General features: G+C 45.9%; 1 protein-coding gene across 1 annotated transcript; it reads right to left on the bottom strand.

Annotated features, from left to right (window-relative positions):
• Positions 1-5346: 5346 nt before the first annotated feature.
• LOC140428407 (immunoglobulin gamma-1 heavy chain-like) lies at positions 5347-11081 on the bottom strand. The gene is made up of 4 exons (XM_072514829.1): positions 10749-11081; positions 9174-9518; positions 7904-8228; positions 5347-5775 (listed from the first exon to the last, which is right to left on the bottom strand). The coding sequence occupies exons 2-3, from the start codon at positions 9436-9438 to the stop codon at positions 8011-8013; spliced, it is 483 nt and encodes a 160-aa protein (XP_072370930.1). The 5' UTR covers positions 9439-9518; positions 10749-11081; the 3' UTR covers positions 5347-5775; positions 7904-8010.
• Positions 11082-14006: the final 2925 nt, after the last annotated feature.

The following is a 14006-nucleotide window of genomic DNA, read 5'->3' as shown; positions in this document are numbered from 1 at the left end:
CCTGCCTTTAACCCTGTATTCAGCATTCAAATTTGACCTTCCAAAACAAATCACTCCAGGTTTATCTAGGTTGAACTCCATCTCAGCCCAGCTCTGCATCCTGTCAATGTCCTGTTGTAACCTGCAACCGCCCTCAACACTATCTACAACTCCCCCAACCTTCGTGTCGTCGGCAAACTTACTAACCCACCCTTCCACTTCCTCATCCAAGTCATTTATAGAAACCACAAAGAGCTGAGGTCCCAGTGCATATCCCAACACTTAGCCTCAGGATCAGAGAATCCCGCCCCCTATCTCTCATAATCCTGAAGCAAAAATACTGAAGCAAAATATTTATTCAGGGCCTCCGCTATTTCCTCTGACTCCAGGCACAAGTAATAATAATAATAATCGCTTATTGTCACAATTCGGCGTCAGTGAAGTTACTGTGAAAAGCCCCTAGTCGCCATATTCCGGTGCCTGTTCGGGGAGGCCGGTATGGGAATTGAACCCGCGTTGCTGACATTGTTCTGCATTACAAGCCAGCAGTTTAGCCCACGCTGCTAAACAGCCTCTGTTTCCTCCACTATCCCTGTTCGGCCCTAATCTCACTTTGATCATCCTCTTATTTCTCACATAAGTGTAGAACGCCTTGGGTTTTTCCCTCATCCTTCCCCCCAGGGCTTTTTCATGCCCCCTTCGAGATCTTCTCAGTCCATTTTTGAGTTCCTTCCAGGCTACCTTATAACACTCTAGAGCGGAGTCATGTCCTTGCTTCCTCAACCTCACGTAAGTTTCCTTCTTCCTCTTGACTAGAAGCTCCACTTCTCTTGTCATCCAAGGCTCCTTCACCTTTCCATTCCTTCCTCGTCTCAGTGGGACAAAACTATTCAGCACTCGCAGCAAGTGCTCCTTAAACAACCCCCACATTACTGTTGTGCATTTCCCAACAACAACTGTTCCCACTTTATGCTCCTTAGTTCCTGCCTAATAGCAGTATAATTTCCCCTCCCACAATTAAATACTTTCCCATACTGTCTGTCCCTATCCCTCTCCATGTCTGGGGTAAAGGTCAAGGAGTTGTGGTCACTGTCACCGAAATGCTCTCCCACCAAGACATCTGACACCTGGCCTGGTTGTCAAATGTTGGGGTCTGGTCCGGATCCTAACAAATGTTGGGGTTTGCTCCGGGATCCTAACAAATTTTGGGCTCGGGTCCGGGATCCTAACAAATGTTGGGGTTTGCTCCGGGATCCTAACAAATGTTGGGGTCTGCTCCGGGATCCTAACAAATGTTGGGGTCGGGTCCGGGATCCTAACAAATGTTGGGGTTTGCTCCGGGATCCTAACAAATGTTGGGGTTTGCTCCGGGATCCTAACAAATGTTGGGGTTTGCTCCGGGATCCTGATGCCGGATGGATTTGAACAGGTGGATTTGAGATGGTTTATGGATTGAGATTAGATGAAGAGTCAGCATTCGGGGGGCAGATATGTCTGGATGGTTTCTATGAAGAGAGGATTGATGACAATGGTTTTGAATATTTGAGGAAAGCCCCCAGTGTGTGACCCGAGAGTAAACAATGACAAAGTGTCAGGGGAGGTAAGAAATAGAAATTAACGGGGGAGGGGGGCAATTAGGAAATACGGAGAGAGGGATTGGGAGGGAGAATGGGAAGATTCTGCAGTGATAGGGATCAGGGAGGAGGAATAGGGAAGTTGGGAATGGTGGGGGGAGAGGCAGAGGCAGCTGAACATGTGACCTTAAACAAATAAATCTTTAGCTTTTTCAGATCAGAGCGTTTGATAATTTCTTTACTTTGTCCCCAAGGTAACATCAGCGGATACATTTTTCATTGAAACATTTGCAGATATTCACAACCGTCAGACTGGTGTTTAACTTGTTGATATTTTTCTCTCAAAGGTGCGAATGCTCCAGTCCTTATCCAGTCTCCGAGTCTGGAACGTGTCCCAGAGGGACAGACTGCACGGTTACAGTGCACCATGCGGAACGCCGCAGTGACACACACCGATGTTCACTGGAACCGGGAGCTGCCAGGGAAAGATATGGAGAGGGTTTTAACACATGATATAAAGAACAACACACAACGGAGTCCAGGTTTCACTGAGCGTTTCCATCCTTCCCGAGACACGTCCAATAAAACCTTCATCCTGACAATCAGCAACGTGCAGCCCAGTGACACTGCCGTCTATCACTGCTCTGTGTGGGGAGGTATCAATGGGAATGGATCACAGCTGAGTGTACCCAGTAAGTGCATTCACAATGACATCACTACATAGAGGGGAGTCCTGTAACCAAACATTCCCAGTGAAGAGGAGAATGGGCTGGGGAATTGCCATTGTGATGTTCTAACCCAATATTCCATGGGACTGTGACTCCTCCCTGGGAGCACGGCATTGTCAACTCTTTCTCCTGCACACTTATCAGCTCTGAATAGAGGTCGTAACCCCAAAACGTTATTTCTGTTACTCAGCAAAGTTGTGAAGACTGGTTTTATGAAGTGAAATGATTGGAAATAAACACCCACATAGCAGCCAATTAAATGTGGAGTTAGAAACACAGGATTTGGAAATGGGACTGCTGTTTGCCTGGCTGAAATATCCATTATTCCCAGAACTCCAGAGGTACGCCCACTCCTCTGCTTCTGTCCTCTGAAGCGGCCCAATTTTAATAACTCCACCACTGGGGACTTTGCCTCAATGGATGAGGCTGAAGTCTACAATTCCCTCCCTACACCCCTCTACATCTTGACCTATCGCTCCGTTTTAAGATGCTGTGTATTACCTACGCTTGTTGACCAAGGTTATGGTCACCGGGAGAATATTTCCTTGTGTGGTGCAGTGTCAGACATTTTTTGATCAAGCTCTTACTGAAGCTCTTTGTGTTGTTTACCATGTCAAAGGCGCTACGTAAATGAAAGTCATTGTTTTAATTGTTAGGCTGTTAGATATCACAGCGGCCTTCAGTCCTGCTTCTCCAAAGTACAGCTCCCTCCCTCTCTCAACCCATTTAACTGCAAACATTCCAATTCTACACAGAATCACAATAAAATCATTGTGAAAATAACTGGGAAAAGTGGGGCCAGAGAGATGTCTCTTTGTGGATACAGAAATGGCAGAAAATGGATTTTATGCTGCAAGATTGAATTTTCTGTGCCTGCGTGACCTCACAATATTGTTCGTCGACCATTTTGCAGGTTAAGAGTGTCTTGGGTCCTGAACCCACCCACACACATCCATTGATGATGGGGTCACCAAAACAAGGCCCATAGGAAAAAAATAATTCCTGTCTCCCAGTGTTTTTGAAATCGGTTTGGTCGGTGTTTGATAGACTTCTAAAACCCAGCAAGTAAGACAGCTTGAGAACCTGGAGGGAAACCTGACGAGGAGCCAGGGACGTTCTGACAGGTAAGTGTCAAATGGTTTGATGGCTTCAAGTGTTCTTGCTCGGTGCTGAATTGCAGGGTAGATGTGTTTTTACTGAAGTGATTGAAAATGGGAGTCTGATTTGCAAAGGGAAGCTTACCATTACCTTGAACAACATTTTATAAGTATTGAGATGCTTTAGAGTACTTTGACCATTTGGAAAAATGCTAGATTGCAATCAAAACTGAAGAAAATGCTGTTTTTGATCCCAGGCGCCATGATATACTTATTTAAATGTCCAGAGCCCTTTTGAATTGAAAAGAAAAACCTTCAGGTTTCCTTTGGATTGTCCTGATTTTTGTTAATGTCCATTTTAAAGACGTGGTTCCTGAGGAAGCCCCTTATGGATACTGGAGTGTGTGGCTACATATGAGAATATAGGTAGAGATATAGGGATATAAATTATATAAATGACATGGAGGGGGCAGGTAGGGTGTGGAAGGTGACCAGGGGGTTGATGGGGTCAGGATGAGATGGTATAAAATCATTCTTGGAGAGCTGGCCTGATATCCCAGTGAACTGACACTGGCTTTCTAACCAGCCGGCATCACCAGCTGCCCTGGGCCTCAGGAAACCTGGGCCTTACCAACAGCACCTCCACAAGGTGAAATTCTGTATCTCTGGGCAGAGGTGAGGGGCTCAGGTTTCCAAAGGCAGGAATTGGCCTGGATCACGTTGTCCATCCCAACATGAAAACCCAGTCGGTGGTGTCAGGAAACTCAAACCCACCCTCAGATCCATCACATGAGAGAAAGTAACATCCTCAAAAACCAACTGAACTCAGCCGAGTGAGTCCAACTTTCTCATAATCTGCAGCCGTGTTCTGACCATCAGCTGCTCCCGGGGCTGCTGGGAAATGAATTATAAAATCGCACCAACATCAGCCACAATGTTCATCACATTTATCAGCGGACAACAACATTTCTGTCCTCACCAATTACTTTCCTTTTATAATGGGGTGGGGGACGCACTGACACAGCGATGAGTCATTGCTGAGGCCCAGGCTCATTGGTTTCAAATTCCACCATGGCTTCCGGTGAGATTTAAATTCAAGTTTTTAATTAATACAGACTCTGGAATATAAAGCTATTCTCCTCAATGGCGACCTTGAAACCATCTGTGACTGTTGTAAAATCCATCTGATTCTCTGATGTCCTTTAGGGAAGGAAGTCTGCCATCCTTACCTGGTCTGGCCGACATGTGACTGCAGTGTGGTGAATGTAGGAATTTCAGACATGTTGTACTGTGGGTATTTGGTACAATAAGGGTTAAAATCCGGAGTTAGTGTGTGTGACTGCTGCAGTCATGTTTTTATAAATCCTGGTTTTGGAGCCATGGGTGCAATTAAAGCATAGTAAAAAGCTTGGGCGAATGGAGTTTTGTTTGGATTAAGGGGTTTCCCTGTGGAGTTAATTAAGATTTTAGCTTGGTAAAATAATGTCATTTCTGGGAGGAGCAAAGATGTCAGGCATTTTGCGGAGCAGCAGAGTTCAGTTGAGTTTCAGATGGAGATGTGAGCAGGCAGCAAGCATCTCAGTTCAGTTCAAAGATTTATGCCTGTGACTAGATGAGCACTTTCTTTCCAAGCAGTTCAGAAGAGTGTAATCAGAAGGTGAGCTAAAACAAGCTGAAGTATCTTCTGAAGAAATACAGCCAGACTTTCTGCACGATTCTGACAGGGTTGAGATCTTGTCTTCAAATGATCGCTCTTCTTCAAAGAACATCTCTGTGAAGCAGGTATTCTTGAGGGCTAAGTGTATTTAACAGTGGATTGAGAGTTGAGATGGGATTTTTAATTGTTTGAGTGGGAACAAAGATAGCAGTTAAGGGTCACTGTATTCACCGTATTGATTAGCATTGTTTACGTGGCGATTGTCAGCTATTTCCTGGTGTGATGTAAAATATAATTTCATACTCTGTAAGTAATCAAGTTTGTTTAATACACCATATCCCTATTTTTCCCCAAATCACTCCTGGAGTGAGGTGTCATTTCATCACAGTTTTACCAAATTAAGATCAAATATTGGGGTTCCTGTCCCGTATTCCATCCACTGTTTTTGTCTGGCCAGGATTGTAACATCAGATCCTCAGCAATGGGGTTGACTGTTAATTGCTCGCAAGGGAAATTAGGGATTGGCAATAAATGCTGCTCTTGCCAACAATGCCCACATCCCATAAACAAACAAAACAAACTACACACAATAACCGAGAGAAACGGAATTATTCTGTCAAAATTACGGGATTGTTATTTCCGAAGCAGTATGAATCCGATGAGCAAACTAATTCCAGCAAATCCCGTAAGAGTTCCCACAATGATCCAGACAAGCTTCATCTTCTCAGCGTCAGCCGGGTCTGTGAAAGGAAATCACATAGTTACGGTTAAAGGACGGGTAATGGATTTGATTCTCGTCAGTCGGTGACATTTGAAATGGTAAAGTAGAGAAATGAAAGCAGGTGGAATTCAGACTGAGCAGATATTTCTATCCACTGGACACCTGGAATAACAATGTCAGTTTAAACTCAGATCAATTTGATTTATTGATAATGCGGCAGGCCAATCTTATATCACACACTGACCACTTGCTGGCCATTCTGGCTGACTTGGTAACAGTGCAGCAAAGTTCCACAGATGGAAAGAAAACCACCAACAGATCCCCAGTGGGTTCCGTTCTGTATCCTCCTCCGTCATTACACTGTAGGGGAGTGACTTTTGGATAGGTGGTGTGTATTGTGTGACCGACACCACTAATGTGACCAGGCGATCCGTATAAACAAGATGAAGTTTGTTTTTAAACATGGAGGAGTTGAGTTGAGGAAAGGCAGAGCAATGGGGACTGAGATGAAGGTAAAGTTCTCTATATTGGAAGAGGAAATGTCAATGACACATCAGTTAGCAAGATGGAGTTTGTCTAAAAGATTGTGATTGCAAAATTAACAAGGAAGAATGTAGAGAGTTTTAGATTAATGGAACGCCCTCCAAAGAGAATTAACCCATTCAAAAAAGTGACTTAAATGTGTGAGTGGGATTGGGACTAAAGTTCAGAGTAATTGTGTTGATTCAGGTCATTGCCAATGTTGGCTGTGATGGGCAGCGTGCCAGGCTGAAAGGGAGCTAATGGGATGGGTTTTGTTTAGTTTATTCCCTCGAGTTACTGACTGGGGTGAACTCTCCTGCTCTTCTTAAGCTACTGTCATGTGGCCTCCTGCATCTCCCAGAGAGAGCGGACCAGGGCTTGGTTTAAAGTCTCGTCTGATCATCCTCTGATAGAATTGTTCCGAATTCTCAATCATTTTGCTGAAGCAAATTGAGACAAACTATTCCGACTTGTGATATTCATTCTTCAACACGACAAAGAAGAGATTATCGGGCCATTATCACATTGTTATTTAGGGAGCTTGCTGTGCACAAATTGGCCGATACATTTCCTACATTTAAATAGGGCCCAAGCTTTACAAAGGGTTTAATTGGTTGTAAAGCACTTTGGGACAACTGGAGATGTCAGTAAAGGTCCGTATGGCCTGGATTTTATGGATGGTGAGAGTTCCTTGCTCATCATTTGGAGAGTCGGCGGGGACGACTCGACAGCACTGCTGCCATTTCCTGCTCAAATTAACTCGGGTCCGCATTTGGAAAGAAGTCCCAGTACCTCCATGCACAGCGCTACAGTGGCTGTAAGAGGTACTGCAGCACTGTGCCTGAGACAATGTTCCAGGAACTACATTGAGGGTAAGTAGCAGTGTTCCCAGAAAGGGGCAGTCCAGTGGCGATTTTGGAGTTTTTAAATTTAAACCTCAAAGATTTATTGAGAAGAAAAGAAAATTTAACCACACACAATTACATAGTTAAAATTGATTTCACAATATTTTCCCCCAAAAGACTCCCTAATTGATCAGACTCATAAATAAAATTCTTCCAGGCAATACTCCCTAATATATGTTTAAATATCAAAATCCAGTTAATATTAACCGAGGCACAACTGCTGTAACTTGACTAAAAGTATCCCACATGATCTCTCAAACCATGTTGCACTCAAATGTGAAAATCAAAGACCTTCAGAAACTGCTTTTCACAGTCCAATACATTTCCAGACTGCCTGGATGGTTGATTCAAACATCACCTACTCCCAGCCCAGAGCTGTTTCCAAGGGATCTTTCCCCAACAGCCAATCCCCAACCAGTTCAACAGCTCTCCTCACATATCCTTTTCCCTTTCATCTTCAATTCCAGTGTGTTCACTCTGTATGGACATTGTGGGCAATTCCCTTTGTCAGAGCAGAGCAGCAGGAGTAGGCCATTCAGCCCCTCGAGCCCTCTGTGTTATTCAACTGGGCTATGGCTGAGTGTTGACCTCAGCACCATTTTCCCTCACTATCCCCATAACCCTCAATATCATTGGCACCTAGAAATCCATCAATCAGTGTGTCCTGCACTAGATTATGTGCTCGAGTCTGTGAAGTTGGATAATGTAACTTGTCCTTACTTATTACAGTGAGCTGGGTTCCATTCCAATCGATATCTCCCCTCACTTCACAATAGTAGATGGCAGCGTCACTGGGCTGAATGTTGCTGATTGTCAGAATGAAGCTGTTACTGGACATGTTTCGAGAAGACTGGAAACGCTCGGAGAAGCCAGTTCAGTATCTCATCTGTTAAAATCCACTCGATGTAAGCTGGTTGTTGTCGGTACCAATGAACATCAGCGTATGTCACAGCGGCGTTATACAGGACGCACTGTAACCGTGCACTCTGACCCTGTATGATAGGTTCTGGGGCAGGAGACTGGATAACCACTGGGGCATCTGCACCTTTGGAGAAACAATATTCATAACTTAAAAGAGTATCTGGATTTACAAAGTAGCTCTGGTAGTTAACCATAGAATCGTTGGTGCCTCACGGCGCCGAGGTCCCAGGTGCGATCCCAGCTTTGGGTCACTGTCCGTGTGGAGTTTGTACATTCTCCCCGTGTCTGCGTGGGTTTCACCCCCACAACCCAAAGATGTGCAGGGTAGGTGGATTGGCCACGCCAAATTGGCCCTTAATTGGAAAAAATGAATTGGGTACTTGAAATTGTAAAAAAAAACACAGAATCACTGCAGTGGAGAAAGAGGCCATTCAGCCCATCCAGTCTGCACAAACCCTCTGGAAGAGCACCCTTCCTCGGACACTCCCCCACCATCCAAACAAAATCCTTAAATTGGCACCAATACCCATTTGAAGACCGCATTCCACCACCAGCATCAGGAGGGGGACTCCCCATTTGGATAAAAACTAACCCACTTCGTGTTTCTAATGATGACCTGGGGGAGTTCCTCATTGTCAAGTACTGGTTGCCATGACATGGGGGAGGGGGGCCTGTGAAGAGCTACCACCCTGTCCAGGTTGCTAACCCCTCTTCCCACAATCTCAACCTATGACCCCAAACCCTCCCACAATCACCTTTGGTCCGATTCCCTCAGCCTGAGCTTGTTGTGGGCCACTGGTTTGACTGGTGTTTGCAATGTGCAGCTCCCTGTCTCAGGCACCATGGCCATGTGGAAGGCCCACCGCTGTCTATGTATGTGCCTGATCCTTCACAAAGGAAGCAACATGGGCCTCTCCCTGGATCTCAGGCCAGTGAGTGAGAGACCCCATCACCTGTATCAAGAAGCGGGCTTTGTGTCCAAAAAAGTGTGAACATTTGAGACTTCTGAGAACCACAAGACAGAACACGTGGTGTGAAGATTAATGAGAATAATGGAAACTGTACTTACTGGTTACATTCAGCTGTATTCCATTCCCACTGATATCTCCCCACACTGAGCAGTAATAGACGGCAGTGTCACTGGGCTGCACGTTGTTGATTGTCAGGATGAAGCTGTTGGAGTCGATGTGTCTGGAAGGCAGGAAACGCTCAGAGAAACCCGAATCCCGGTCTACATAATTCTTTGTATCAAGGGCTAAAATCCTCTCCCTCTCTTTCCCTGGCAGCTCCCGATGCCAAGAAACGTTTGTGTATCTCACTGCGGCGTTCTGCATGGAGCAGTGGAACCGTGCAGTCTGACCCTCTGGGACACGTTCCAGACTCGGAGACTGGATAAGGACTGGAGGTTTCTTACCTTTAAGAGAAAAATATCAACAATTTATAAACAGGTGCTGAGGTTGCAGTCTGGGCTGATTCTCCGCTTCCCCAGCCGCGTGTTTCTCGGTGGCGCGCTGTTCCCAGGCAGCGCGATTCTGCCTTCCCGCTTGTCAATGGGATTTCCCATTGAAGCCACGCCACAGGGAAAGCCCCGGGCGAGGGGGCACTGCCGGCGGCAATCGCAACGGCCAGAGAATTGCAGCCTTTCTTTCTGCTTTTAGTAGAAGTGCCACCCTCCGATCAGAGACTCGGGGGTCCTCGATCACAGGGTCAGACCCATTATTGACCTGTCAATCCCTCCATGCTCACATAATCCAATGGAGCTTCCCAAAAAGAAATGATGTGGGGGTGTGGCTGCCTCTCCAGCCACCCGCTGAGTTCCCATCACCTCCACAAGATTCCACCCATTGTCCCGGCCGCACTGAAGCCGCCAGTTAATGTGTTCCTCACTCACATTCAAAGTCTGGGGCAACTATTTTGTGGCCCTTGTCCTATTAGCTGAAGGAGTTGCTCAATTCAAGAACAAACCTTTGTTTCTTTAGTCCACATTCCAGCAATTCTCATTGATGATTGGAAAGTGAGCATTGAGCTGCTCAATAGTTTAATAAATCATTGTCGATGCCACCAATCTGTGTGGCCAGGACCGCAGGGAACAAAGCTCAGGAAGAGTTCCCACCTCCGGGAGGGGAGGGCAAAGACAGCAAGCTGGAAAATCTCACACACCTGATGGCCCACACCCTGTGATTCTAAAAGAGATCGCTGCAGATGTAGAGAATGCACTCGTTACAAATTTCCCAAATTCCTTCATTTTAGGAACAATCCACGGGGACATCGGCCGGTATTCTGCGCTCTAGGCCGCTGAGATCGGGAAACCCGCTGGGATCGGCGCCGGGCGACAGACCCGTTCCCATTCTACCAGCCACCCCCCCCCCCCCCCCCCCCCCCGCCCCGGTGCTGTGCTACCCCCCCTCCCCCCCCCCGGCAACCTGAAACCTTCTTCCTCACTATTAACCACCAGCTCAATCTTTGTGTCTTTCACAAACTTACTGATCCTCCCTCCACATTCTCATCTGTATCAAACTTCAGCAACATCTCTCTCTTTTCATCAAGATTCAAGTTCTGGGCGGTCAAGTCACTGTTTTTAAACTCAGTCTTTGTGCAATAACATTATTTGAAATAAAAGCAATAAAGCATAGACATTACTCACTGGTTACATTCAGCCGGGTTCCATTCCCAAAGATTTTCCCCCAAATCCCACAGATATAGACAGCGGAGTCACCGGGCTTCACATCTCTGACTGTCAGAATGTAGCTGTTACCGGGAACATCTCTGGAAGGCTGAAACCGATCAGACAGACCTGTCGCCCGGGAAACTTCGCCATTTGCATCATGACTCAATATCCATTCATGACTTTGTGAGCGGTACCAATGTACATTGTATAAATTCACAGTCTGCTCTACATGCTTGCTCTGTAAGTCACACAGAAACGTCACTGTTTCACCCTCAGGCACTTTCACAACTTGAGGAGATTGGATAAGAACCGCCCTGTCACATGACCTGTGAACAGAAAATAACTGAAGATCAGAACAAATAATAAAATACAGAATAGAAGCTGAAACACAAGTTATTATAAAATCCCGTGTAGATCAGGAATTAATATTGTGCATTGTCATCAGTAACTTGTAGCCCAGTTGCTTTATCCACACCCTGAACTTCACTGTCTCACATCGCACTGTACTGACCAATAATGTCAGCCCAGCATTTTGTGCTCAAAGCCTCGCGTCTCAAGTGGGATTTGAACTGAGCCAAGATGGACACAGTGGGGAGGATTTGAGGGATAGAACGATGTCCTGGAGGTGGGTCAGATTGACCAAATGTGTGCTGGAGTTATGAATGGCTGCTTGCAGGCCTTAGAGCCAGGAACAGAATGTATTCAGCCAGGAGCAGTGCAGTTTCCTCTGTTAAGCGTGGTCCAAGTTTAAATTATTGATATAAATGGTAAACAAGAGTCATCCCAGCACAGAACATTGTAGAGCTCCAATTCCCGTCTTCTCTCATTCATTTGTTTATTACCTTATCAAAGGAAATCTAAATATATTACATCTACAAGTTTACCTATGTCTACACTCTTAGTTAGCTCTTCAAAGAATTCTGTTCAGTGGCATGGTAACACAGAGGTTAGCACTACTGCCTCACAGCACCAGGGACCCAGGTTCAATTTTGGCCTCGGGTGACTGTCTGTATGGAGTTTGCATCATCTTCCCGTGTCTGTGTGGGTTTCCTCCGGGTGCTCCAGTTTCTTTCCACAGGATAAAGATATACAGGTTAAATAGATTGGCCATGGAAAATTGCCCCTTAGTGTTCGGTTACGGGGATAGGGTGGGGGCCTGACCCTGTGTCATGTGCTCTTTCAGAGGGTCGGTGCAGGCTGGATGGGCTGAATGGCCTCCTTCTGCACTGTGGGGATTCTCTGAGTCTATGAATTGATTTGGTCAAGAATGACACGTCCATTTCAAGTCCATGTTGACTATTCATTCTTCTGTTTGTTTTTTAGAGTCTAGATTTTTTTAGTGGTAATTTCATTATGTTTCATACAACTTATGTGAAACCAAATTGTCTATAATTCCCAGGACATGTTATATTTCCTTTCTTAAGTGCAACATTTCTCTTAATTTTATTTTAATTGAGATTTCTAATCACATTGTTGGATGTCATTTCCTGTCTGACTTCACTCTCTTTCCTGGCTTCTTGTGGTTTCGCATCAAGGATCCTATCAGAAGCTGAGAAAGATAAAATCCAAATGTCTATGAAAATTGATAAAATAATCATCTCCCATTGGGCACGCTGGGTAAACTGATCTCCTGACCCAACAATCGTCCAACAATCAAACTGGATCTCGAGAATTTCTGACCCCTTTGAGTTCCCAATGCCCCCTGCAGCCTACGGCAACGTTACTGGATTCAGGAGCCTCAACGCAAGGGGCAGGGTTCTGACCCTCTGGTGGGCAGAACATTCCAAGGTGGCTTTCTGAGATTGTCAACTCTGCTGAGGCACCGAGTGGGACCTCTTCACATCCCCCTCAACATCACCACAGGATTCCCATTGGGAAGCTCAGATCACTCACACTAATTAGATCAGGAAACATGCTCACAAAATTCCTGACTGAAGCATTGAGGCAGAAAAATGCCTGGAGTTGTGTCAGAATCACTTCAGCCTTCAGCATCTGTACATTAAACATCCTCCTCAGTGTGCTGACCCCCTCAGCAATCCCTACACCTCCCATTCCCATTCACACAGACAGCAGTAAATAGGTGCACACAAGTTTGGGGGAAAGGCTTCAATAGGGTGACTGTTCCTATGAGACGGATCAGGCTCCTCACGGACATGAAAGGGGTCTGGAGGATTTTGGGATGATAATTCAGGAGCAGTTTATGAATGGTGGATTTAAGGAAGAAATCCGCTGGCAAATTAATTCCCTCCATTTAACATTCCAGGACGGAAAATAATCCAATGAAAATCATCACGCAAATCAGGAGAAATGGGAATAAAACAATTAACGAGGTTTTGTTAATTTTAAAATTAAATTTAGAGTACCCAAGGAGCAATTTGGAATGGACAATCCACCTACCCTGCACATCTTTGAGTTGTGGGGGTGAAACCCACGCAGACACGGGGAGAATGAGCAAACTCCACACAGACAGTGACCCGGGGTCGGGTTTTAACCCAGGTCCTCAGCTCCCTAGGCAGCAGTGCTAACCACTGTGCCACCGTGCCGCCCAACGATGTTTTGAACATGAAGAGTGAGACAATTGTGTCTGTGGATTGCCGGCCGCTGGAGTTTCAGATTGGGATCACTGAGCTGGGGGCTCAGTGTTGTGTCTGACGCTGTATTTTCCCATTGAACCATGAGAACCCCAAACTATCCCAACTCTTAAACAGGAAAATCTGACTAAAAACACACACATCGCCCCCAATATCCAGAAAATCAACTCAAAAACATAATGATGTGCAAGCAGCCCCAGGTTACTTACCCACCGCCATACAGAGGGTGAGAGTCAGAGCAGAGAGAGCTGGGCAAAACATTCCAAACAAAGTCCTTTTGCAAACACACAATTCTTGTTTCTTTCACACACTCTTTTATTCGATGTTGCTGTGAATGATTGCGGGATGTCTCAATATTACTTCCTATGTTTACTTCTAGAGGTGTGACAGCACGGTGACATTGAGGTTATGACTGCTGCCTCACAGCGCCAGTCACCCGGGTTAGCAATGCTGCCTCACAGTGCCAGGGACCCGGGTCAGCTGCTATCTCACAGTGCCATGGACCCGGGTCAGCACGGCTGTCTCATAGTGCCATGGACCCGGGTCAGCACAGCTGTCTCATAGTGCCAGGGACCCGGGTCAGCACAGCTGTCTCTCAGAGCCAAGGACCCGGGTCAGCACTGCTGTCTCACAGTGCCATGGA

The sequence above is a fragment of the Scyliorhinus torazame genome, chromosome 1, assembly GCF_047496885.1.
Source record: "Scyliorhinus torazame isolate Kashiwa2021f chromosome 1, sScyTor2.1, whole genome shotgun sequence".
Lineage (NCBI taxonomy): Eukaryota > Metazoa > Chordata > Chondrichthyes > Carcharhiniformes > Scyliorhinidae > Scyliorhinus > Scyliorhinus torazame.
The sequence above is the reverse complement of the archived record's forward strand: the minus strand, read 5'-3'. Positions and strand labels throughout refer to the sequence as shown.